We start from the raw sequence: 26,934 nt of genomic DNA on the forward strand, positions 1-26,934 counted from the left end.
GAAAGATGCAGAACTCTCATCTCCATTTGGCTGAAACATATGCAAAGGATTTTTTTTTTTAAAAGCAGGCCCATGTGTATGCAGATGATTGCAGATTCAGATCCCGTCATTATTTGCTTTCAGCTTCTAATGCTTGAATACTATTCTGACATCTGTCTTTGTGGATACCTGCGTGCTCGAAACAGCTGGTACGCCAGAGCCATATGCTGGGATCCCAAAATCCTCCTAAAAAATGCAAGAAGTAGAAGAAGTTTAGAGATTTAAATAAACAAATAAATGATCACCACACAATAAAACAAATAAGACTATCAGAGCGAGATTTGAAAGCAATTTTTGTAAGGGTTCAATGTGTTACGACTCGCTCAAATGAAACTAATCTGCGAAGATTTGTGATGAATGTGATGGCAACCTCGATGGAAACTTCAGGCTTGGAATCACTTCCTATGCGTTCAATCACAGCTTGAGCCTCTTTCCCATATAAGGGATTCTCAACAAACTCCTGAGGGAGGAAAAAAATAGGGTCATGAGACAGAGCTCATCAAAATATAAAACCCACCAGATCACAGAGCAGTGTTTTAATACAAGAATATGATGCTGAGGAAAGGTACTTTACTTTTTTCATGCAGTTACGTAACACAATAAACAGCACATACAAGATTTGCACTACGTTTATATTAAAGCCTTGAAATGTAATTTATACACAAAGTCTGAGCACAAGAGCATAATTCATAGGGGAATTGTTAGACGCAGACATGAAATAAAAAGGAATAGAGAGGAATCAAAGTCCACAGGAGAGCAGTGTTGTTGTTTACTCACCTCATTTGTTGCCATAGGAGCGGAGGTGGCTTTAGGCAAGTTGTTGGAGGGTAGCGGTTCTCCACCTTCATACGCTGGGTTCTCAAAATTCTTCCCTGATGTCTCCACCGTGAATACGGACGTACAGGGGACCTGACATCACACAGCACACATTAGCGTTATGGATCACCATAGACAGGATAAGAAAGTATAATCTGTATTAAATCTCACAAAGCATTTTTAAACAGTTAACGAATATATTTTGTTTTGCTACTGACCGCCTCTCCATTCTGCAGGCCTTCATTGTCTTCTCTTTTCATGCCATTTTGGGTTGAACCATTCCTGCAAAGTATTATTATTTGGATGTAAATATCATACTAGCATATTCTGATAATGCTCTGTCAACAACCTTTAAATACAATGAATGGATCTGCTTTTATATTCATTTTTATTCAGAGTGCTATTGAATATTGAATAAAAATGTTAAAATATATCAAAATGAAATATGAATTCTTATTCTTATTATTTTAATATTTGTAATAAAATTTTGTAAAAAAAAAGTGCGTATTTATCATTGTTGTGATTTTACTGTTTATTTACTTTCCCATTTGATTTTAAGTTTACTTATGAATTTCTTCTTTGTTGTTAGACCATCACGCAGTGTAAGGTTTGTGGAACTGGTGCTCAAAATTAACAGTACCGGTAATTACCAAATATTTTTTTTAATGTTTTTGTAACAGTTAATCCAACAGTATGCACAAGTTCTGATTAAAATGATACTAAAATAGGTTTTGTTTTTATCTGTGAATTTTCAATTGTATTGTTTCTCCCCACCAAAAAGCAGAAAAAAATTATAAACCATATTATTATTTTTGTCAGATTAGAGGTTTTTTTTTACTTTCATTCCTGAACACAAAACCAGTTTTAGTGTTTGAATGTTACACTTCATTAATTTCTGACTTTTCCGATCTTACCTGAAGTTTGGAAAATTAGCCATTGATGGCATACTGGGCATTTTGGGCATGCTTGGCAAGTTGTTCCGCAAACTCTCGGCCAGATTCGACTTCTTCTTGGCAGCATAGACCAGAGCAACCAGCAGAGCCACAACCGCCACCGTTACCCCAATGGCTATTCCAACTGCCAGGGAGGGACAGAGGCAGGCAAGCAGGCAAGAAGTGACGTATGAAGAAGCTCGTTAGAATTAGAAGGACATTTTTATTTTGTTATTATCTTATTTTTCTTTAATTAAAATCGAACATACCTGATGATGCAATCACATGGAACACGCTTATCTCGCAGAAATCTCCTTTCCATTCTGAAGGACATCTGTACAAAAAGCAAACCACTAACATAACAGTTCCAACACTGCCAATGGTTTAACTTTATCTCACTGACATTACATTAACACCAGCATTAACACAGCAATTTAATCCAATGTTTTATTTTGACAGCTGGCAGGGAAAAAAAAAAGGAAAGACAATCTTACATGCAGAGAGCCTTGTTGTCATCAAAGTAGCAGGTGCCTCCGTTTTGACACTGGCAGGGAGGCGGCATGGTGGGTGGTGGATCAAACCCTGAACAATCATAACATTGAGAGGTTTTTACTGTGCTATGGCAGGAAAACAATCATTACTGAGACATCAGTACTGATGATACGGTGTAGCTTAATTTAGTCACTTTATTTAGTTATTTATGTAACACTAATTCAAAAAACAGGCCCTTCAAGGTGCTTTATATTGTAAGGTAAAGACTACAATATTAGAAAGAAGCCCCAAGCCACAATCCCTTCTAAGCAAACACTTGGTGACAGTGGGAAGAAACTACAAGCAGAACCAGGCAGAACAGTGGCCTTTATCCTTTCTCCCATTTACTGTTGGTCTCTCACACCTGCTCAAAATTTCAGTTCATGTAACACTAATATAAAAATTCAATTCAAATCAAATTTATTTATACAGTGCTGAATCACAACAACACTCACATCAAGGCTCTTTATATTGTAAGGTGGACTCTACAATAATACATACAAAGAAAACCCAACAAGGATACGACCTCCTATGAGCAAGCACTTTGGCAACGGTGGGAAGGAAAAACTCCCTTTTAACAGGAAGTGAGAAGGAAGACAGGATAAAAGACATGCTGTGGAAGGACGTGTTACAGTAATGTCACAAAATAAAAGTCTGAATACATTTACAGTAAAAATGTCACATCAATATGGTGAAATAATATTATCCTCACTATTAGCTACCAGCTGATGTGAACCCCAGCAGAAATTGGCTGATCTGCTGCGAATGAGGTTGAGCTCGACTTCACAGCCTGCCTGAGTTAACACTGCCCTTGATTTTATGACAGTACACATGTTTACTAAATCTATTTAATCTATTCTATTTAGTCCCACCAGCTTCACTGAACTCTGTGTTAATTTGATGCTGTGTAGATAACAGTGAAAGTGATAAAAGGTTGTCAATATTGCTGCAGGAAAGATCACAGAATAAAACAAACAACTGATGATGAATTGATGCATTAATACTTCTAATCCTTTTCTACTTAATTTGAGCAGTCTAAGAACTCAGTCATCCAATCACACAAGTTCTTTTTCCTATGCCTAAGAACTTTTAACTCAGGACTCAGTGCCTTGCCCTATGATACTTCGACAAAAAAAGGCAGGAGTCTTACCGCCAACCTTCCGACTGACAGATGATCTGTCTCTTGAGCTGCTGGCACTCCCAGCTAAGACATGATGCCTACTATTTTATTAAAAAGGACAGAGGAAATTTAAAAAAAACTCCTCTTCTCACCTGCATCACATTCAGTTTTACTGCCTGGGATGAAGCTGGTGCCCTCGGGGCAGGCACAGCTGTACCCTCCCGGTCGGAGCAAACACAGGTGGCTGCAGGTTCCCTTGCATGGATTCTTCACTGCAAAAACAAATAAATAACATATATTTCATGTTTCATCATCATCACCATCATTGTCCAGGCAATCTCCTCTCTTTACAGTTGTGGCTAATAGAATAATAATGTGTTCCTCTGTTATTCATGGTTGCCTTCTTCCACTTTCCTGCACATTACTGCTAATGCTGAACACACAAAAAAACATAAAAGAGCTCTTCTGGGTCAAAGCACTCAATGTTCACGACGTTTAATGGACTATTAACGTAATATCACACAGAAATAAAATGGATACAAATGAAGAGGCTTTGCACACTGTAAACAAACAAACCCTGCATGCACAATTTGTGGACATGTGAGAGAGTGTGCAGCTTACTGGCTATGGTGTTGTATCTCTGCTGCTGGTACACAGAGACCTGGGTGAGCCAGGGTCCAGCAGTCAGCAGCTTGATCTTGTCACCCTGGCCAAACTTGTCCTGTCGAAACACCTCGCCCTTTTCCTGAGTGCTCCAGTAAACATGGTCTTCGAATACACTCACACTGAAGGGGTTCCTTACATCTGGGAGAGATGCAGAAATGTTTGAATAGTTTTACTCAGCTCCAGTAACAGCAACCGTTTGGAATATGAACGATGGATTAGGAAATTAGGATCACCTATGTACACGGCCGTTTTACGCTGCTCTCCTGATGGCAGAATAGACTCTATGCGGCTCTCCTTGGAGTCTGACCAGTAGATTCTGTCATTGTTGGTGAAGTCGACTGACAAGCCAGTGGGCCACCCAAGACCATCAGACACAAGAACTTTTCTCTCCTGACCATCAAGCCAGGAACACTCAATTTTGGCTGTGGTCCCACGATCTGCCCAGTACAGCATTCTGCAGCAACATGACGGACATGAAATAACGGCTCATTAAGACCGTTTCATTGAGATTTCCCAGGACAGCTACAAATTCTGAAACTACAAGTATTTTGAAAATCTTGGCCAACACTGATACTGATGCAGGGTTTCTAACCAGTCCCCCTATGCTAAGTTGACCCTCCACCTCGGCATGTTCAGCTGATATCTCTGCTTATGTCCACAAATACAAAATCACAGTCATCTTGGCAAACACAGAAGTCCTGTGATGTTTCATATTTGTACAGTCTTCATATGTTGCTCTTGAAGGTATATCATTGAATCGCTAATAACATCTAATATGGGCCAGTGCAAACTGGGTTCTGGCATAAAAGATACTGTCGTTATTTAGCGTGTAAGAGGTGAGAACTCTGTGATTTTATGTGACTCTGTTGTATATGCACTGACTCATGTGTGTTTCTGGGAGCTCCTCTCTTATGTTTTTGTGCTTGATATATAAATTAACAGACTGTGTGCCTGTGTTTAGAAAATCTAAACACAGGTGCAATCTTACCCCAGTCGTGGGTTCACAGCCACAGCAGATGGGTGACCCAGGTCAGTCTTGACAAGGTGCTTCCTGTAGCGTCCATCCAAGAAGGCCACTTCTAACCTCTGCAGCTTGGAGTCTGCCCAGTAAAGGTTTCTTAAAAAAGGAACAAAATTATCAGAGAGCTGAAAAACATTCTGGTGCTTTATGGGCAAACCCCCTAAAACTTTAATGTAAATAAAATATATTTTAATAAATTTGGATTAGGATTAAGGCATTAGAGCACTGAACTACTGTAATCAGGTAAACTCACCTGGCGACCCAATCCACAGCGATGCCGTCTGGGCTGGTGATGTATTTGACGCCGAGATCAACAGCAGCACCGATGTTATTACTGCCATCGTCCACTGATGGTATGTATGCTCTCTTTATGGCGCCTGGCATAGCGTCTTTACCAGCAACAGTGAAATACACCATACCTGACAAAACACATTTGTTGTTGGTGTAATTTGTGTGCACCCAGGTGTACTATGTGGTTTTTATAGTAGGTAGTCTTAATTATGGTCAAACTATCGATACCAATGCTAATACTGACCTGAATACCAACACAAGTTGTCTTTATAGGTCAAAAGTATTGATATCATCAATACTGGCACTTTATTTACTTGGTATCAGATCGATAGTATCACACAGCACTGATGTTAATCAATGGATATCTTACTGAATCCTGTGTTGTTGTGGTCCCAGTCGTAGTCCAGAGCCATGATGTGCTCCTGTTCTTCGATGAAGTCATGGTAGCCCTCTGTCTGCAAGTTGAACCTCCGGATACGAATGTTCTCCGGTAGAAGCAGCATGGGAGCTGCTCCTGTTGGACACACACATACATGTTTACATGTTTTTGTCACTGAAAAATATAAAAACCAATCAAAAGTGTATTCTTATTGTTTAAAGACATTTCATTAAGGTGCACAGGCTGGTCTCTGAGGTCTTTAAGAGTTTCTAAGAGTCTCTCCACCAATAAAATAATCAGTATGGCCTGCATCTACTTGTCTTTTTATAAAATATACATTGTAAAATATATGAAATGTATAAATGATGTAGGTAGTTTTTAACAGCAATAGAAACAACAGTTATTACTTACAACAGCATTCTTGCTGTTTCAAATCTAGCAAGAGAAAAGGCATGCCTGCTAACTAGACCCACCATTAAATCATTGATGAATCTGTTTTTCACACTTAGATGAGAAAGAAGACTGTAATGAGGCCAAAAATATATTTCAGTAGCTGTGAAGTCTTCTCAGCTCCAAAGAAAACCCAGCGGTTTCTTACCCACAGCCTCGCACATTTTGCCATTGCCCACTTTCCTGTAGCCGGGGGCACACTCACAGTCGTAGCTGCCTTTGGTGTTCTTACAGACCTGAGGACAGGTGCTGTACACCTCGCACTCATTGATGTCTGAAAAAAATCACCAGCCAGGATCAGAAGGAGTGTGAGTTTTACCCAACAGATATTTAACTAGACATGTATATTTATCATAAACATGTATGTATGAGTGTGTGTACCCAGGCAGGTGTAGGTGCTGTCTGGGTCCACTGTGTATCCGGGCCTGCAGGAGCAGATGAAGCCTGTGCCATCGAGGTTCGTGCACTCATGCTGGCACAGATTCTCGTCACAGTTGCGATCGAGGCCAAAATCTGGAGGACAGACAACGTGCAAAAAACAGCTTTTGAGCCACACGCAAGAGCTACTTATAGGCTTAGTTTACACAGGCAGATTAATTCAGATATAACCCAGTAATCTGGTTAAATGTATTCACCATCACTGAACATATGTGTAAGCACCTCGATAGAAGCAGATGTTTTTACAGTTTACTGGCTGGGAGCACTGCTAGGAAGAAAGACATCAGCTCAGAGTAGGAACTGCTGCTGCCCGTCAATCTAAAAAAAGCACTAAAAGAGCTAAACAGTTGCCAGTGTTTTAAAAGGGTGACATCCAAGGAAATTCACCCCAAGGTCAGACTTTGCAGTGCTCAGAGAAACTACAAAAGAACCCAAGAGGTTCCTCTCAGACTTTCCAGGCCTCAGTTAACACGTTAAATGTTAAAGTTCATGACAGCACAATTAGAAACAGACTGAACAAGTATGTCTTCTATGGAAGTGCCCGAAAAACAGTCTCCTCTACAAAAAGGACATTGCAAGTTTGCAAAGTTACAACTGAATAAACTACAAGATTTCAGGAACAATGTCCTTTTGACATACAAGATGTTTTTCCATGGACAAACAAACACAGCATATCAGCTGTTAAACACGGTGGTGGAGAGGTCATGATCTGGGCTCATTTTGCAGCCACACAACCTGGGCATGTTGCAGTCATTGAGCCACAAACTCCTCTGTCTGACAGATAAAGCTTGGCTGAAATTGGGTTGTGTAACAGGACAATGATATGAAGCAAATCTACAACAGAATGGCTGAAAAAGAAAAGACTCCAAAGTCCAGCCAGTTTGACATCCTGTGGTGGGACCTTAAGATAGCTGTGCATCAACAAATGCCCACAAACCTCAATGAAGGGAAGCAATGTTGTAACGAAGAGTGGGACAAAATTCCACAGTGGCGTGAAAGACTAATAAACTCATACAGAAAATGATTACTATTGCTGATAAAAGTGGGTCTAAAAGCTGTTAAATGATGGCCTTTAGTTCTTACTGCTTCTTTAGCTTAACCTTTGCTAAATAAATAATGAGACCATGTCATGTTGATGTTCATGTCTGGTTATGTTTAAGTTATTTTAGGACCCAGTAAAGACCAGATGATTTTTATTATGTCCTGGGTGGCAAATTTCATTAGAATATTGAAGTAATTATCTATATTTGTGCTGTGCAAAAATCTCATTAATTTGACAACAGTTATAATACTGTTATCCTATAATTCTCTCTGATTATGAGAATATATCTCCTCTTTCTGTAGAAGAGCACATAATCTCAATTATGTAATATTTTACATAGATCCATGCCATATTTCCTACTGATTGCACAATACATTTGTTTTTGTTTTGGTCAATATAATGCTTGGATTCGTTTTTCTGCCTGAACCAAAACACCGTAAATCTTTTATTAAAGCTCCGTGAAAACACCATCATCACTCGTCCTAAAGGATTCATGCTGTTTTTTCCCAGGAACATTTAATTCCAGCCATTGAGTTAAAGTGAAAAGACGATGCTGTCCTCCTGCCAGGAAGCTGAAGAAGTCTTTTGTTGTGGCACTTACTGCAGCCCATTTCGTCTGTGCGGTCTCCACAGTTGTCATTGTGGTCACACACATATTGCAGGGGCACGCAGTGTCCGTTGGTGCATTTAAACTCCTCCAGTGTGCAGGGGGCCAGTGTGGGCTCGCGGCCTGTGAAGGACACAGTCAAGATGAATCATCAGCACAAGTATTCAGAAATGGTTGAGTGGGTATACAGCCCACCTCTGAAAGCGTCACCTCCACTTATCTAAGATTAAATTCAGAGCTTTTTCTAGAAGCTCTTTACTTCTAAATTTTCAAACACAACTCCTCCCACTAGATTAAAGCGTAAACATGCTTTCGTGATGCACATATACGCCTTTCACTCATGCTTGTGTATCACAGAATTGCACATCTTTACTGTCTCCTGCCAACAAACAAGTGGATTTAGATGAGCAAGCCAATGTCCACCTCTGCTCTGAACCAAACTATTTAATCTCCTCTCAAAATAATTTGCTCTGATTGATGTTTAAGCTGATTGTGTAACAATTCCATACAACAGACTTATTCCTTATCCTTGTTATGTTTCAGCTTTGTGTCCTGTGCAGGCACTGATGTCATTTTGGGATTTCCCATTTGACTGGCTTTAAAGAGGAAAGTTCAGGATTAGCATTGTTGTTTGGACTAATGCCTGACAATCCCATGATAAGAGGTGCATTTGCTGAAACTAATATGCAATCTGATTATGTTCACATACAAAAAGGAATGATATATATATCTATATCTATATCTATATATCTATATCTATATATATATATATATATATATATATATATATATATATATATCTATATATATATCTATATATATATATATATATATATATATATATATATTAGGGGTGCAACGATATTCGTATCGATATTGAACCGTTCGATACAGTGCTTTCGGTTCGGTACGCATATGTATCGAACAATAAAAAATTTTTCAAATTTTTTTTTTTTTCAATTTTTTTTTTTTTTTTTTTTTTTTTTGTGTCCCGTTTGGATCTATAGCCATCAGAATTGTTGTCTTGAGGCCAAGAAAGATGCCAAGAGGATTTATTTTAAGTGGATCATCATATTGGTCCATTTGATTGACCTTTATTATAATTATGAATTTATTTTATTTTCAGTTGCAAACGGGACAGACATGACTGTGGGATAGGACAGGGGGAAAGAATGAAAGAAAGAGGGGGAGAGAAAGAAAGAAAACCAAAGGGGAGAAAAAAAAAGAACAATACAAAATTTGTAATTTATTTTATCAACTTTCCTTCTGACGATGCTGTCTGTGTTGAGCGCTCAGTGAATCTGCATTTGACTACTCCGCCTAGGCTCGAGAGTGCAGCCTAGGCGGAGTAGTCGAACGCAGATTCACTGAGCGCTCAACACAGACAGCATCGTCAGAAGGAAGAGCGCAGGGCAAGCTAGCGAGACAGAAGTGGACCTCCCCACCCTCATTCAGATCTGGCGTTTGGAATTATTTTGGTTTTCATGTGACGTATGACCCTGAAGGTAAGCGAGTCATGGACTAAAGTAAAACAGTATGTTGGATGTGCCATGCAATGCTCAATTACATGGGTGGGAGCTAGTGTGTTAGCGCAGTTAGCTCGTTAACGTGTTGGCCGTCTAGCCCCTCTGTATAGGGTAGCTCATTAACGGAGATTTGCCGTGTTGTGGCGTTAAGGTTATTTCAACGAGATTAACCTGAAAGCACTAGTGGGAACACAACGAATATGACTGCACATTTACACCGACATCATCCTAGTGCAAAGACAAAAACAACAAGCATGGATGCTACAAACTTTAGCCGAGTCATTTAGACAGCTGTTAGCACAGGATTCTCCTTATGGAGACCTGATATGTTTAATATGCTGCTGAGAATATAGCCCAGAAGAAGCGGATAGTATAGCTTTTATTTTGGAAAGAGACATTTCTCTGTAATAAACTCTCTTTTCCAAAGATGAGTGATTCCTCAATCAGATACAGGGCTCGCAATATCGCTAGCCCGACGTCCCGGGGCTATCTCTCCCCTGCCTGTCGGGCTATTGTAGGAAGGAAAAATATATGTCAATGCTTTTGCATTCTTTCAGAAATGTAGCTGGGTAATTATGTCATTGGGTGAGCCACTGTCAATATGTGACATATTGAAATCGTGTTTGAATTTGCGCTTGTTTTTTTGCTTTCACTTTGCAATCGCGCGAACTGTGTATAGAGAGCGACAGCACTGATCTGTGAGTGATGATAATTTGTGCACCAATTCCTCTGACATCGTCTTATTAATTGTTAGCTTACTATGCAAACATGACAAGTGAAATCTCCCGCAGCTTAAACATGTGAGAGGTTGATCGCGCAGAGAATCGCTGAGCTTATGTGAGTGCGGCAGGATATATATTTCACTACGATGACCTGGATGATTGAGAACCTTCACAGACAGATATATATTTTAGTTCTGCTGAGCCAAATAAGACAGGTCAGGGTGAAGACGTGACAGCCAAAGAAAAGTTATGACAAATCAGACTATAAGGCAAAAAGAAAGTGCAGCTTTATGGTTTCATGGACAAAAGAATTTCTGTGGCTGCAATATGACGAGCTAAAAAACAACACGCACAAGGGTTAGGGTTAAATTTAAAAACTGTACTTTTGTGTTAAAATATATATTTATAATTTTAATAAATGACAAATTAAAAATGCATGAACATTTTTTTTTGTATCGAAAAAATATCGAACCGTGACACCAAAGTATCGAACCGAACCGAACCGTGAATTTTGTGTATCGTTGCACCCTAATATATATATCTATATATCTATATCTATATATATATATATATATATATATACACACACACACACACACACACACACACACACATAGTATTTCCCCCCTTTCTGATTTATTTTGTTGTTTTTTCTGCATATTTGTCACACTTACATGTTTCAGATCACAAAAAAATGTTAACACTACACAATAAATACAAAATGCTATTTTCAAATGATGGTTAAGGGAAAAAAAATGACCTTCTGTCCCTTCTTTTAAACCTAATAAGTGATTATTCCCTTGGCAGTGAGAGATAAATTCTGATAAGCGGCAATATGTTTTTCAAGTTGCTTCTTTAGATTTAAGTCTGGACTTTGACTGGGTCACTCCAAAACGTTATTCTTTTGTTGTTGTTTGTTCTTTATGCTGGAGTGTTTACATAACCCCAGTACTCTTGAGTTTCAGTTCAATTCAGTTTTATTTATATTGTGCCAAATCACAATAATAGTTGTCTGAAGATGCTTCATATTGCACGCTAAAGACCCTAAAATAACACAAAGAAAACAGAGAAAACCCCAACAATCATGTGACCCTATGAGCAAGCACTGTGGTACAGTGGGACGGAAAAACTCCCTTTTAACAAGAAGAAACCTCCAGCTGAACCAGGCTCAGGAAGAGGCAACCATCTGCCATAATCAGCTGGGGTTGGGGAGGAAGACAGGAAAAGGGCCAGGATAGTATAAACTGCATTCTGTACTTCCTCTGGCTGGTCTAACGTTAAAATGAATTTGATTGTCTGTAAGATGTAAATGTGAAAAATATGCAAAAACACAAAACTGAGAAGGGGACATATACTTTTTCACGGCACCATATATTTACACAGTACACTAAACATAGTTTATGCAGAGGGCAACTACAAAACATCAATGTTTATCCCTCTATATTGCCAAATGTTCAGCTGTCCTTTTCCATTACTCTACGTCCAATTACGTCCAATAACTGATCAGATTTGTGCATTTAAATGTAAATTTTTAGTCATGCTAAAATATGCAGATTGCAGGAATGTGTGAGTGGGAGTCATACAGAGGTCTTCTTTCTCATCACTGCCGTCTCCACAGTCGTCCTTCTTATTACACAGCACTCCAGCATAGACACAGTAGCCGTTGTCACAGCGGAACCGAGATGGCATCTCACAGGTGATGTTCACTGGTTAAACACAAGCAAATGCGACTTGAGCCCAATGTCTATATCTATGTGTGTGTGTGTGACTTTCATTTAAAAGAAAGTCACATATATATACACACTCACACATCTATCTACCTATCTATATAGATATACATAAAAATAAATAACAAGCTTCTCACAGCATAAGTTGAGTTGCTCATCAGATCTGTCCCCACAGTCATCAATGCCATCACACACCCAGCCTTGGTTCACACAGATGTGGTTCGCACACTGGAACTGGTGCTCAGGGCAGTAACGGCCTCCAGGGTATCGAGTAGCTGGAAAGATCGGGAAAATAAGAGAGATAGTTTGCACATTATTACTAAAATCAGTTGATTTATTTTCCTTTCTTTACCAAGGTCGTGTTTTAAACTGTCTTTCTTAAAGAGATATATCAGTGGAGAAATAAAACCAACCAGCACTGCACACCATTCTGGTCACTGTTTCTCTTAAAGCTGCCCCTTTTCAAAGTTGGTCCACTTCTTTTAACTTTCTTTTTAATGCCACAGTTATTTGAATTATCGCTGGTAACTTTTCTCTGATTTGTGCCGTCTTTGGACATGCTGGTGGGTAGATTTTTCTATTTTCTACAAATATGTTATTACCACTTTCCTTCCACAGCCCTGCTGCTGTTGCTGCTGCTGCTGCTGCATGGCAACCAGAAGAACAAAAACTGACATGTTCCCAGAAATCAAAGGACGACATGCAGAGAAAGCATAGGGGAACCAAGTGATGAGGCAAAAACAGATGGGTCCAAGCGGCAGAGAGTTTTCTTCAATCATCACAGACAATCTGAGATTGCTGGATGCGAGAAGAGCTGAGGGGACTTTTTTTTCTTTCAGTGTATGGTTACATATTTTACAGAGACAAGGATACAGCAATTACTCTGAATTCCCACTGTTACCATTTCAGAGGCGCTTTGGGCAAACAGGAATAAATCCAAGTGTGGAAAGTGAAGACACGGATGGCTTGCAGCTTTCATCAACAGCAAATGAAGCCACTCTGGTTACATTACCTTGGAGGAACATATCAACAGACATACACTCAACAAAAATATAAACGCAACACCTTTGTTACTGCTCCCATTCCCCATGGGATGGACGTAGAGACCTAAAATTCATTCCAGATACACAATATAACCATCCCTCCCAAACAGTGGTCACAAATCAGTCCAAATGTGTGGTAGTGGGCACATCTGCTATATTGAGATAATCCATCCCACCTCACAGGTGTGCCACATCAGGATGCTGATCTGACATCATGAGTAGTGCACAGGTGTACCTCAGACTGCCCACAACAAAAGGCCACCCTGGAATGTGCAGTTTTGTCTCACAGCAAAATGCCACAGATGCCACAAGCAATGAGGGAGCGTGCAATTGGCATGCTGACAGCAGGAATGTCAACCAGATCTGTCGCCCGTGCATTGAATGTTCATTTCTCAACCATAAGCCGTCTCTACAGGCGTTTCAGAGAATATGGCAGCACATCCAACCGGCCTCACAACCGCAGACCTCGTGTAACCACACCAGCCCAGGACCTCCACATCCAGCAGGTTCACCTCCAAGATCGTCTGAGACCAGCCACCCAGACAGCTGCTGGAACAATTGGTTTGCACAACCAAACAATTTCTGCACAAACTGTCAGAAACCGTCTCAGGGACGCTCAACTGCATGCCCGTCATCCTCATCGGGGTCTTGACCTGACTCCAGCTCGTCGCCGTAACAGACTTGTGTGGGCAAATGCTCACATTCGATGGCGTCTGGCACGTTGGAGAGGTGTGCGCTTCACGGATGAATCATGGTTCACATTGTTCAGGGCAGATGGGAGCTGAGAATGTCCCAGTTCTTGCATGGCCAGCATACTCACCGGACATGTCACCCATTGAGCATGTTCGGGATGTGCTTGACCGGCGTATACGACAGCGTGTACCAGTTCCCACGAATATCCAACAACCTCGCACAGCCATTGAAGTGGAGTGGACCAACATTCCACAGGCCACAATTGACAATCTGATAGACTCCATGCGACGATGTGTTGCACTGCATGAGGCAAATGGTGGTCACACCAGATACTGACCGGTTCTGGGTCCCCAGACCCCCAATAGCGCAAAAGACTGCACATTCCAAGGTGGCCTTTTGTTGTGGGCAGTCTGAGGTACACCTGTGCACTACTCATGATGTCAGATCAGCATCCTGATGTGGCACACCTGTGAGGTGGGATGGATTATCTCAATATAGCAGATGTGCCCACTACCACACATTTGGACTGATTTGTGACCACTGTTTGGGAGGGATGGTTATATTGTGTATCTGGAATGAATTTTAGGTCTCTACGTCCATCCCATGGGGAATGGGAGCAATAACAAAGGTGTTGCGTTTATATTTTTGTTGAGTGTATCTCTGACTTTAAACTGTTAGCTGAAAGAATACCTTAACGCTCCACCCAAAAGGGTGTTCTGATGGATGGAATGCTTGTATAATTGTCCAACTTTCATATATTCAAATAGCAGTTACAATTTATCTAAGGTATTCTGGATTTAATCTTAATATCTGGGAAAATTGGCATTTACAGGATGCACATAACAAAGACTGGTTTTCAGTCTACAATCAATTTGGAAGCATGTTATGGCTTTATTGGATAATAGTTAACAAAATGACTGGAGAGAAAAGGAAAGAATGCAGGGAAATGACTGCAGTTGATGGTTTGATCTCACTTCCTGGATGACCAGAGCCCTACAGGTGCAAAGTTCAACCACACCAAATTATTCAATGTGTGTTCAAATGTGAAAAAAGGATAAATCTTGTATAGCTACTCTGTGGTTTAATTACTGGGGTAAACTAATATGCAGTTTTAAACCATCTTATTGTGTTTCTCACCTCATTTAAGCTTTAAGCAAAAACTGTATATCCCTGTCTGCTGTTAGACTGTTGTGCCACATTTTCATTCTTTTGAAGCCTTAAAGCCTGAATAATTACCTCACACACATATAAACAGAAAAAAAATAAATAAATAAATCTGCGGGGGCCCAGAGTGCCATTAATTTTCACGCTGTAAACTTACGACAGCTGGTCTCATCTGACAGATCCAGACAGTCGGGTCGGTTGTCGCACTGCAGAATAGCGGGGATACAGTGACCCGAGTCACATTGGAAAGAACCTGGACGACATGTCTGCAACTCTGGAAGAGAGCCAAGATGTTATGTTGATGTGTGTGTTTGCGCCCGTGTGTGTTTTGTTTACGGCTGGATGTAATTTTAAGGAGGCTGAGGAGTTAGCATGAGGAGGAGGCGTCTGCTCACCGCAGTCTCGCTCGTCCGAGTTGTCCCCACAGTCGTTGACATGGTTACACGTCCAGCTTCCGGGAATGCACTGCTCGTTGTCACATCGAAACTCACTTTCAGAGCACGGCCTTGGCTCTAGAGAGAGACACACACACACACGTGTTCAGTATGAGATGTGTGGCCGCTGTGATATGAGGCTTCAAACTACATGAGTAAAAAGCAGTCAGAAGAAACATTTTTAATAAGAAGACATTTTTTGAAACAGATTGCACTGAAAAACGTACGGCAGTTTCTCTCGTCTGAGCTGTCGCCACAGTCATTAGAGCCATCGCACTGCCAGCGGATGGGAATGCAGCGGTGATTGTCACAACGGAAATCTCCCAGAGGGTCACAGGTCACTTCCTCTGTTATAAAGCAGCAGCACAAAAGGTGTTTGAACATGTGGTCATGAGAACATTTTGGGAAATAAGATTTTTAACCTGCTGAAACCAAAGACTTAAAGGTAAAGTGTGTCAATTTTTAGGTTACTTAATAGAATAAAAGAAGGTTGTACTCATAAATATAAATTGATCAGTGTGTTATTACAGCTTCCAACAGATTGATGCATTTTCATAAACTTAGAATTAATCCATTAAAAATACATAGAAGTCGGCGCCAGTTTGTGGAAGCCCCACAATCTTGCAAATAGTGGCCAAGATGTCATCGCGGTCAGGGCTCTGAGACATGGAAATATAAATAAAAGGACGCTTATTTATTCCTGACATTGTCAGTAGACTGCAATCTGTATTCTACTGACATCTGGTGGTGATATCTTATACACTGTAGCTTTAACTTCATGAGTTTTTAGCCTTTTTAACACAGCTTGATACATTTTCACTAATAAATACTAATTGTGTGTGACCACCTTCTTACAGTGTAATTTCTGTCTATATAGGATGATGCATCTTTGCTATTTGTTTCTACTGTTCTGCATTACACCCATTATTATTTAATCTTTGGAACCGGAGCTTTAAAGTCGTCTACAGCCAAGGCTGAAACGAATAAATATGTTATTTAATGATTGAGTGGTGCAAATGATCTGTAAAGGTATTCAGATTTCTTTTTCTGGATTAGAAACTACAAGCATTGCAGAGCTTGAACTTTTAAAGTACACCACAATATCATCAGATCTTTAGGAACTAATTTAAGATTTTGACACATGTGCAGTATACAGCTGGTCTGACAGCCCCGACACGTCTGCTGACACATGAGCACTGACCGCAGCCTTCCTCGTCGCTGTTGTCGATGCAGTCGTTTGAGCCGTCGCAGTGGGCCCACTGAGGAATACAGCGGTAGTTTGTCTTGCAGGAGAACTCTGTATCCTCATCGCACTTGTAGTCTGGACCCACTGTGGAGACAAGGCGACAGAGACATCAGGCAAAGGATGGAAGGAAAGTGGTGAGATTAGTAGTAAGATCGAAAATAAAGTCTGCAAGGTGACAAGAGGGTGAGAAATAATGAGGGAGGATGAGTTGAGACAGAGCCAGACAGACAGTAATTAGAAGCAGACGGAAGAGGGGGAGGAGGGATTGACTGTGCAACTTAAATTTAGAAAAATCAACACTACGTGCAGCTTCATTAATTCACCCAGGTTACACCTGCGCTGTGTCTGAATCGATTGTATATCTCTGAAACAGATAAGTCGTTGCTTGATTAAACAGTCGTGCGGTTCTGCAAAGTGCACGGCTATTATCAATTAAGCTGCTCCTTTTGTGCTCATCACAGACAGACATGGGGGAAAGAAAAGGAAATCATGGTTGGCACATATTTAATTCGCGTGACAGTAACACTCACTGCAGACTTCATACGGCTCATCAGATCCATCACCACAGTCGTCCTGGGCATCGCACACATACATTGACGGCACACAGCGGCCGTTTGCACACGTGAACTCTCCCGGTTTGCAGGTCTTCTGGGAGCAAGTCTCCGCATCCTCATCGCTGCCATCTGTACAGTCAACTATTCCATCGCAGTGCCAGGACACAGGAATGCACCTTTTGTTTTTACACTGGAACTGGTTTCCAGCGCAGCGGTGATCGCCTGTGAGGACAGGAAACAGGTTTAACATTGAACCCTCTTCCTGAAAACAGGCTTTCATTTTCAGCAGAAAGAAAGAAAGAAAAAAAAAGAGAAAAAGGAAAAAATAAAGGCCTAAAAGAATCATAGTTAAAAACTTGAATCTGGTAAACGTAAAGTATTTTTTTCTGTTCAATTTTTATTTGATTGAGTTATTTAGAGTTCGTATTCAGGATTCAGGAAACTGTCATACTGCAGAGAGCAGCATCCTCATCTGAGCCATCAGGGCAGTTTTGGTGGCCGTCGCAGAGGAAGCCAGGGTAGGTGCAGTTGCCATCTTGACACTGGAACAGGCCAGCTGAACAGTAGCGAGGTGGGCAGGTCTGAGGTTCATCCGAGCCATCACCACAGTCCGACTGACCATCACACTTCCACCATATCGGAACGCACCTAAGAACAAGAAAATGTACAAATTTTTTTTACCCCTAATGATGGTTAATAAGCAGTACAGTAAAGTATCATGACTTTCTGTCACACTGACTTCTCATTGTCCCCACAGCGGAACTGGGTACTGGAGCAGTCAGCAACACACTGGATCTTAAATCCAACAGCCACACCAATGAAGTGATCGGGACACTCGCAGGTAGCTCGCTGCCCTCCAGGCGCGATCAGACACAGATGACTGCAGGTCAGGTCATGGGACGAGCAAGGGTTCTCACCTGGGGAATAAGACGATTAAATATAAATTATCTTCTGCCGTCCATTGTGATGCCGGGAATATAATAGCACACAGCTGTCATATACTTACTTTGAGGCTGCCTGTAGGGATGGTAGACGTGAATGTCATAGGGGCGATGGGTGTTGTTTCCCATAACTGTACGCTCCTCGCCAGTGTACTTATGAGCTTTTTCCACAGTATGCGTGTTCCAGTCTGTCCAGTAGACCCAGTCCTCAAATAGAGAAACAGCAAATACATGGGGAAGCGAGCCAGCGATGGCCCGGTGCCGATTCTGGCCGTCCATGTCTGCAAAGCTAAGATGCACAGAATAGGGAGGTTTATACACAATGTGATTAATTCACATGTAGAAACATAAAGAGAAATCAATGTTTAGATAATTCAGTGCAACACAGAATAAACGTTCTGTGGGATACTTCATGAACTCACTCCAAAAAGTTAAGGTGGGAATCAGCAAAGAAGATCTTGTTGTTGGTGTAGTCTATAGTTAGAGCATTAGGCCACTCCAGCTTGGTTGTGATAATTGCACTGATATTTGTTCCATCCATGCCAGCTCTGCCGATATATGCTGCGTCACCCCAGTCGGTCCAGTACAGCCATCTGGGCAAAAGAGGGCAGGAATGAAGGAATGAGGGATGAGGAAAAGTCGAAGCAAAGGAATGGGAACAACTAAAAACCGGGAGGCAGAAACAACTGCACACGTTTGGTTTTAGAGTCAATCATAGATTTTCTCTGTATGTGTGTGTGCGTGTGTGTGTGTGTGTCTGTGTGTGTGTGAATACCCATATTTAGGGTTAACAGCCACAGCACGAGGTCTGGTGATAACGTAGGTGTGATTTCTATCTGTAAAGTGTCCCGACAGCAGTTTCTTCTGGTAGCGCCCATCCAGCTCCATCACATGAACTGAGCTGTAATACCTGTCCACCCAGTACAACTTCCTGCAGGAGACAGGAAGGAGAAAAATTAAATAAATATATAAATTAAAAAGATGTTGTTTGTGAAACACATAGATGCAAAGTTAATAAAAATTACCCCATTCATATTCTCTTTTTCTTTATTTTATATATGGAAGTGTGCGTGTGTGTGTTTACTCAGGATGTATTTTGTGCTCTGAGAGCGATTTGCTAGTTATAAAAACTAAAATAGGAGTACATGTGCAAACAATTGTTTTCCAATTGTGCGAATCACTTCTTGTTACTTAATGACCTAAATACTTATATGTAACAGATTATTATCTATTAGGTTTCTCCTGTTTTACAAACCTGCCAACCCAGTCCAGCGCCAGGCCTTCAGCTCCTCCTATATCGTTGCTCACCAGCGTCTCCCTGTCGCTCCCATCGAAGCGCATCCTCTCAATTTTTCCTGCCCCTACATCCAGCCAGTACAGCCTCTTCTCATAGTGATCAAATTCTAATGCCACCACATTTGTCAGGCCCTGCAGGACTATGCTCAACTGTAACCCGTCAGTGGTCAAATTGCGGATGTAGTAGCGATTGGTATACAAGAGGTATGGGTTGATGCCGCTGTTCTGACGGCAGGTGCGTCCATCCGGTTCGCGGATGTACCCTGGGGCGCATTTGCAGTGGTATGAGCCAAAACTGTTCTCGCAGATCTGGCTGCAGACGGCGGGTGTGCTGACACACTCGTCGAGGTCCTCGCAGGCTTTGCCATCTGGCATGAGCTGGTAGCCTGGGTTGCAGGAACAGTAATAACCGGTGAGGGTGTCAGTGCAGATTTGGGCGCACTTGTGGACTGCTGGGTTGAGACACTCATTAATTCCTAAAGAGAATAAAGAAAAAGTGAGAAGCTGAGCAAAGACAGAATATGGATGAGGTTTTAAGACCTGCAGCAAAAATACAGGTAACAAGAGCACTCAAAGAGCACAACTCTGCATGAAGGGCAAGAGCTATACTAAAACTCTGATGGTTTATCATAGTGAAATTGTATAATTTTGTATTGAAACAAGAATGTTTTAAAAGAGCTCAAACAATGACAGTGCTTATGTTTTCCACTGACTAATATATTGCTTTAAAATGTGGAGATTAACCAATGGAATCTCAAATGAGCCTTTTTCCTCATTTGTGTCACCCTGACCTTTGACTCATGACTTTAAAGTATTGTGTACTAAAATTGTGTATTTTATTATCTTTGCCCACATGATTGGAGGTGATTGGAGGTGATTGACTGAAATCTTTGGTTTCTATAAACTGTAAAAAAAATTCGATTCAATTTAAATTAACTTTTGGTGCAAACATTGAAGGTCAAGATTGGCCTGCTTAGCCAACCCAGGTACTCACGTCCCCCAAGGCCCTCTATATTATTGTCAAGTTTAAGGACAATCCATAAAACATTTTCACAGATATTCATATTTGACGTGACCTCTGATTTTCACCAAAATTAAATCATCCTGAGCTGTTTTTTGTGTCTACTGTCACAAAATCTGCAAATGTGTATCTTGAAAACTGTGGATGTTGGACTGCTAACAAACAAACAGACAGACAGACAAATACGTCTCATTACATACTCCATCTTTTCAGAATAAATCATCAGTATTTATAATATGTAGCACAAAGAAACCTGTATAAATATACATATATTTATAAAAGCAAACATTTTCATAAAATATGAAAGCACATAGGCTTGGTCTGATTGACAAATATACTTTTTGTGACACCTTATCTTTTTTCATTAAATATACTTTAACCATATGCATGTGAAGATTTGTGCAACCAAAGTTTCTTTTAGATGCTGTATGACAAGGAAATACAGTTCATAAATTCTATCAAAAATGTCCCACAGTTTTCCATATTTGTTTGCCTCTTACCGCAGCCTTTTTCATCACTGTCGTCCTGACAGTCCTTCTGTCCATTGCACACCTTATTGGAATCGATGCACTCTCCCGACTTGCACATGTACTGTTGAGGAGAGCAGGTGGGCTGAGGCGTGAGGCACAAGCTGTCCGCCTCGTCCGAACCATCCAAACAGTCGTTCTGTCCGTCGCAGATGTAGAAAGAGTAGATGCAGGCTCCGTTACTGCAGGTGAACTGGTTGCTGCTGCAGGTATCATACGTACAGCGCAACTCATCGCTGCCATCTCCGCAGTCATTCACGCGATCACAGCTACAGAAGAGTAGTGATTAATTACTTGCCTGACAATAGAATTTGTCTCGAGACCAGTAAACGCATCTCTACTTTTATTCAATCACACATGTGCCACACTTACTGGAAGGGGATGAGGATGCAAAGCCCGTTGGCGCAGGCAAACTCATTCATGTGGCAGGTCCGGTTGGGACAGTTCTGGAGCTCATCAGCTGCATTGGCACAGTCTTTCTCCCCATCACACACAAAGCTTAAAGGCACACAGCGTGGATGGCCCGGGTACCAGGTCGGACAGGTGAACTGGTCAGAACTACAGGTTCGTTGGCCTCCAGGTGACAATATGATATTAAAAAGCAAAATTGATGAAAGTGTGTGAGAATGCTAACCTGAGATTATATAAACGAATCAAAATATTGAGAAGCCTAACGCTGCACAAATAATGACGACATATCTAACTGGTGTCTCACCACACTCCAGCTCAGGAGCCTCGTCACTGTTATCCCAGCAGTCATTGTTGCCATCGCACACCAGTGACTCAGGGACGCAGTTTCCATTGGTACAAGTGAAATGGTTTGGACTGCATGTTCTGATTATATCTTCTGCACAGTAGAAAACACAGAATCACATTTTAATGACGATGGGAAGTGTGAACTGAAAGAGAAAAAAAGGGCTGGCTTGCTTCATACAAGTGTGTCTTCCTTATGCAAAACACGAGTCACTATGGAAACTCACATCAAACCTAAAGTATAAAAGTCTTTGAATTTAAGTTAGCTGCACTAATGTTGAGCACTCACCACAAGAGGGAGGTTCATCTGTCCCATCAGTGCAGTCTTTGATGGAGTCACATACCCAAGTCTGAGGGATACACTTTCCTACATCACAACGGAACTGATCGGGAGCACATGTACGCCCCGCTGTAACACACATAAGCGCAAGTTTGCATAGATTTACATCTTTATTGATGTGCAGTTCAAATCAGCTGAAGCTACATTCTTTGACTCAGCTCACCACAGAAGAGAGGATTCTCATCACTGTTGTCTCCACAGTTGTTAAAGCCGTCACATAGGTTTCCAGGGTACATGCAGATGTTGGTGTTGTCACACTTGATCTGGCCATTGGGACATGTACGATCAGCTGGAGAGATGTTGTAAAGACACCAGATCGGATCATTCACCCAAGGCCACTGGCAGCCCTTTGACACTACATACGTAACATTATTTATAACATTATTATTTAGCAATATAGAATCATTTTAGGTGTGAGTACGGGCACAGTATTTGACTTGAAATTGTCCAACTTTAGTTTCTGGGGAGGAACGGATGGAGAAAACAGTGACTTCAATCTCATCTTTTTTTTATTTTTTTCTGTGTTTGCAGTAACCATCTCATTGTTTAACATAATCAAATCTTAAGCCCAACAATTAGTCTCGTCATTACTCACGGCAGTTGATTTCGTCGGAGGTAGCGTTGTCCCGACAGTCGTTGTAGCCATCACAGACAAAGCTGGCGCTGATGCAGCGTCCGTTAGCGCAGGTGAACTCGGTAGCAGGGTTACATGTGGGGAAGGGGCAGCCCTGTTCATCACTGTTGTCACCACAGTCATTTGTGTAGTCACAGGTGTAGCTGAGTGGGACGCAGCGCCCATTGTCGCAGGTGAAGTCTGTGGCTGAGCAGGTGTGAAAGGCTGGGGAAGGGTTAAAAGAAACATGAAGGCTTTTGCAGATGTTGGTATAGCTGTTTGCTTCTTGGCTGGCTAAGTTTGTCTGTTTAAATAAGACAATTTGAAAAAAAAATGTCCGGATTTCTCACCACAAACTCTCTCGAGCTCATCACTGTTATCGTGGCAGTCATTGTAGCCATCACACTTCCAGCGTGCTAAGATACAGTTACCATTGAGACAGGTAAACTGATCTGCCTGACAGCGTTTCCCCGTGTCTTGTATACAGTCTTTGCCATTGTTTGCCAGATACCAGTTCCCCTCATGAGGACACTGGCACTCAGGGCCGACGGGACCTGAAAAACCACAGGTAACACAGATACCTGAGGTAAGATTCCTTGTATATTTGCTGTCTTTTTCCTGTTGTCTATTACACAACTTAAGGTGGGATTTGGTGCCTTTTTGTGCATCAAAAAGCCTGCTCTTACCAGAAACACAGACATGACTGCAGCCACCGTTGAACTGCTGACAGAAGCTGGAGCAAATCTCCTGCTTTGATTCAGCATGAACGTGAATGTCTTTTGGTAGGTACTCCAGATTCTGGGCTAGCACTGTAAAGCCAGAGCCATCATTCTTACTAGCCCTGAAGACACCTCTTTCAGTCCAGTCGGTCCAGAAGATATCCTGCTTGTAGACAGTTATACCAAATGGATAGCTGAGCCCTTGCATGATCACTTCTCGATTCTCACCAGTCAGGGTCGACCGCTCAATCTTGTCTCTGTAGAAAGAAATTTAAAAAAAGAAAAGAAAATCTGCTGCATAATCTGTCTCTCTCCTAATTTTTAATTTATATGAGAATAACTAGACATACTGTGAAACATCGACCCAGTAGAGCATCCTCTCCTCATAGTCTATAGACAGTCCGTTGGGTGATGTCAGACCCGTGCTGATGATGACAGTCCGGAAGCTTCCACCCAGTGTTGCCCTCTCAATCTTAGCTGGAGATCCCCAGTCAGTCCAATATAAGTAACTGGAAAGTGAGAAGCATCAGACAGAGTAATAAGAGGGAGCTCAAAGCTATACTTGATAGCATGTTTAATATCTGAAAGTCATCTTCAATCTTTGGACATTTGAGAATATTAGTTTGCTTTTACCCATAGCATGGATCAACAACGATGCCTTTGGGCCAGTTTGCAGGGGCTATGATTGACCGGTTACCTCCATCTACTCCGATCGACTGGACATTACGTTTAAAGTAGTCGGTGAAGTAAAGACGCTTGTTTATCCAGTCAAATGCCAAACCCTCTGGATTGTCCAAATCTAAGCAGCATTTAGAGGATTTGAAATTAAATAAAGTCACAAATGAGAAAAATGAAATGATGAATGTGAAGAGTGATAATGCTTAACTCACTTGAGATGATAGTGACAGGGGGGCTGGTGACAGATGTTGTGGTGATGTAGCCAATCCTGCTCCGACCTATCCCGACATACTGCATGAAGAAAATTTGTTTCTCTCGGAAGTCATAATCCAGGCCCATTACGCCATTGCCCAAGGTCACAGTTGGATAGGGTAGACTATGATCCGTTGGGTCTAACCTCTGGCTATTTAGCGTGTAGCCTGTGGAGAAAACTAAGAACTCATCCGGTTCATAACCACATGATACTCCATTACCAAGAAGTGTCCCGTGGGCACAAGCGCATTTAGGTCCTTGCTTGTCTGGAATGGCAAAGCAGAGCTGCTGGCAGCGTCCGTTGTCTTCGTGGCATGGGTTAAATCCTACCAGATTGGCAGATGTAGGCTGGACATGTGCGTCAAAGATGGTGACGTCCATCAGCTCATCGAGATTGTCTCGGATTACCTGGTAACACCAAAAGTTGTTATTTCTTTGTCAGATAGCATAGGCATAGCACAAGTGAAGAATGATTGTTAAATGCCCACAACTAATTCCAACTGCTATCACAAAAAGTATGCCAATTTTTTGCTCGCTGTTAGCTCAAACTTTCTCTTACAATACTACAGACAGAAAAACGGTTCTTATGTACCCAAGCTAAATTTGACGAGCACTATTATATTATATTATGTTATATTATAGCTTAACTATTAAGCAAGTAAACCAAAAACTGACATCAGATGTATTTAATTTCCAGATTCTTAAAAGAGGATTTTCTGTTTACCTGTACTTTATATTATTGTAAGCTATCACTGGAGAGAATGACAGCTAAAACTACAACTGTGTGCTAAATTAGGCAAATTCAATGTTCACCTCTGGCTGGTCGGTATTGGCTGGGTCCTTACTGGCTTGGAAGAGCTTTCCAAGCCTTTTATCCACCCACAGAATGTAGTTTCCTAATATAGCTAGTCCCATTGGAGATGGATACCGGCTCCCATACCGAATAATCTGCCTCTCTGTGCCGTCTATGGCCATGCGTGAGATCATATCAAGAACATCATCTGTCCAGTAGAGGAAGTTATTACTGTAATCAACTGTTAGGCCACGAGGTGACGCTAAGCTCTCTGATGCCAACACTGTGCGGTTTGTGCCATCCAGCAAGGCCCGCTCAATCTTCGGTGTCTGACCAGCATCAGTCCAAAAGAGGTAGCGAAGTTTAGGGCTGACAGCCACATCCCGGGGCTGATCCTCAGAGGACTTAATGAGAATCATTCGGAAGGTCGTGTTGATGGCCATCACCTCCAGGTAGGTTTCGGTTTTATGAGCATTGGTGAAATACAAGTTATCTGAAAAAGTAAATAGAGAAATTCTACATTATTTTTGTAGATTCTTTACATTTTACATTAATGCTAGTGGAGGTGGATGGATAAAATTGTTGGTGGATGTTGCCACATACTTGCAATCCAGTCAACAGCCAGACCCTGAATGCCTCTTACGCCAACTCCTGTAGGGAGAATTCTGGTGTAATGCCCTCCATCAGTTCTGGCTTTGAAAATACCCTTGTATGTGGAGTAGGTGCTGTTCTCAGTCCAGTACACATAGCCAGATTTAATGTGGGCATCCACCTTATCATGAATGACATATGATGCTGAGAAAAATATCAGAGAGGAACTTGGGTTAACGGAAAGTTGATGATTATAATCTATGCTATATAATATGAAAACAGGTTTGAACTTCATATTTCACAACAATAAGAAGCCAACATACATCCGCCAACAGGCACCATAGCTTCAGAGTGGTCAGAGCTGTTTACGTGGAAGCCACGGATATATGAGCGAGTGGAGACAACGGCGAAAGATTCATACTCTTGGCAGCTGGAGCCATCTGGAGATGGGTGAAACCCTGTAGTGCAGGCACAGGTCTTCTTATTGTCGGGTTTGGGCAAACAGAGGTGCGGACAGCCGCCGTTGTTGGAGCTGCAGGCATTAGTGGTTCCTGCTGAGTCTGAGGTGGAAAAGACAGGGTGGCGAAGGCCAGCGTTACTGGATGCCCATATTTGACTGGAGAATAAGAATTTATACCAGATCTCCTGACATGAAAAGGGTTTGACTGATATTATACAAGTAATTTTTGTGTTGTGCCGAATCTGTGACTTTCAGCAAGAGAAAATCTTTGATCATATAAACTAAGTTTGGACTTTTTTTTTCTTTTAATTAAACCTGCTTCCCAATATCCTCACATACTTGTCTTCTTCGTATTCTGCGATCTATCTCAAACACAGAGGTGACGCACCCTTTTTTGTCAGGAGTCCTAGACTTAAATGCATCTTAACATAGACAAAGACATAGATGTAGACTTGATTTACACAGTGGGGAAATTCACTTGTTCCAGCAGCACAAAGAACAGGAACAAA

At 41.4% G+C, this 26,934-nt stretch overlaps 1 protein-coding gene across 1 annotated transcript in view; it reads right to left on the minus strand.

The window, feature by feature from the left end:
* Nucleotides 1-343: 343 nt before the first annotated feature.
* Nucleotides 344-26,934, minus strand: part of lrp2b (low density lipoprotein receptor-related protein 2b) — a 43,481-nt gene continuing 16,890 nt past the window's right edge. The window contains exons 37-78 of the mRNA XM_085417324.1: nucleotides 26,289-26,525; nucleotides 25,978-26,169; nucleotides 25,395-25,867; nucleotides 24,542-24,989; nucleotides 24,285-24,450; nucleotides 24,002-24,160; nucleotides 23,619-23,908; nucleotides 23,283-23,486; nucleotides 22,915-23,157; nucleotides 22,483-22,608; nucleotides 22,269-22,388; nucleotides 21,942-22,073; nucleotides 21,599-21,800; nucleotides 21,200-21,495; nucleotides 19,638-20,154; nucleotides 19,158-19,313; nucleotides 18,805-18,975; nucleotides 18,448-18,671; nucleotides 18,181-18,358; nucleotides 17,893-18,089; nucleotides 17,418-17,663; nucleotides 16,843-16,971; nucleotides 15,869-15,988; nucleotides 15,603-15,719; nucleotides 15,365-15,481; nucleotides 12,445-12,582; nucleotides 12,164-12,286; nucleotides 8,327-8,455; nucleotides 6,627-6,758; nucleotides 6,394-6,519; nucleotides 5,787-5,930; nucleotides 5,379-5,544; nucleotides 5,093-5,221; nucleotides 4,338-4,558; nucleotides 4,060-4,242; nucleotides 3,591-3,710; nucleotides 2,282-2,369; nucleotides 2,057-2,121; nucleotides 1,770-1,932; nucleotides 1,074-1,137; nucleotides 817-948; nucleotides 344-499 (exon numbers count right to left, since the gene is read on the minus strand). Coding sequence (XP_085273450.1) covers nucleotides 344-499; nucleotides 817-948; nucleotides 1,074-1,137; nucleotides 1,770-1,932; nucleotides 2,057-2,121; nucleotides 2,282-2,369; nucleotides 3,591-3,710; nucleotides 4,060-4,242; nucleotides 4,338-4,558; nucleotides 5,093-5,221; nucleotides 5,379-5,544; nucleotides 5,787-5,930; nucleotides 6,394-6,519; nucleotides 6,627-6,758; nucleotides 8,327-8,455; nucleotides 12,164-12,286; nucleotides 12,445-12,582; nucleotides 15,365-15,481; nucleotides 15,603-15,719; nucleotides 15,869-15,988; nucleotides 16,843-16,971; nucleotides 17,418-17,663; nucleotides 17,893-18,089; nucleotides 18,181-18,358; nucleotides 18,448-18,671; nucleotides 18,805-18,975; nucleotides 19,158-19,313; nucleotides 19,638-20,154; nucleotides 21,200-21,495; nucleotides 21,599-21,800; nucleotides 21,942-22,073; nucleotides 22,269-22,388; nucleotides 22,483-22,608; nucleotides 22,915-23,157; nucleotides 23,283-23,486; nucleotides 23,619-23,908; nucleotides 24,002-24,160; nucleotides 24,285-24,450; nucleotides 24,542-24,989; nucleotides 25,395-25,867; nucleotides 25,978-26,169; nucleotides 26,289-26,525 — 7,739 coding nt within the window. The remainder of the gene's footprint in view (nucleotides 500-816; nucleotides 949-1,073; nucleotides 1,138-1,769; nucleotides 1,933-2,056; nucleotides 2,122-2,281; nucleotides 2,370-3,590; nucleotides 3,711-4,059; nucleotides 4,243-4,337; nucleotides 4,559-5,092; nucleotides 5,222-5,378; nucleotides 5,545-5,786; nucleotides 5,931-6,393; nucleotides 6,520-6,626; nucleotides 6,759-8,326; nucleotides 8,456-12,163; nucleotides 12,287-12,444; nucleotides 12,583-15,364; nucleotides 15,482-15,602; nucleotides 15,720-15,868; nucleotides 15,989-16,842; nucleotides 16,972-17,417; nucleotides 17,664-17,892; nucleotides 18,090-18,180; nucleotides 18,359-18,447; nucleotides 18,672-18,804; nucleotides 18,976-19,157; nucleotides 19,314-19,637; nucleotides 20,155-21,199; nucleotides 21,496-21,598; nucleotides 21,801-21,941; nucleotides 22,074-22,268; nucleotides 22,389-22,482; nucleotides 22,609-22,914; nucleotides 23,158-23,282; nucleotides 23,487-23,618; nucleotides 23,909-24,001; nucleotides 24,161-24,284; nucleotides 24,451-24,541; nucleotides 24,990-25,394; nucleotides 25,868-25,977; nucleotides 26,170-26,288; nucleotides 26,526-26,934) is intronic.

This window comes from Rhamphochromis longiceps, linkage group LG8 (assembly GCF_057381845.1).
Source record: "Rhamphochromis longiceps isolate RC_006_pf linkage group LG8, R_longiceps_female_GT1.1, whole genome shotgun sequence".
Lineage (NCBI taxonomy): Eukaryota > Metazoa > Chordata > Actinopteri > Cichliformes > Cichlidae > Rhamphochromis > Rhamphochromis longiceps.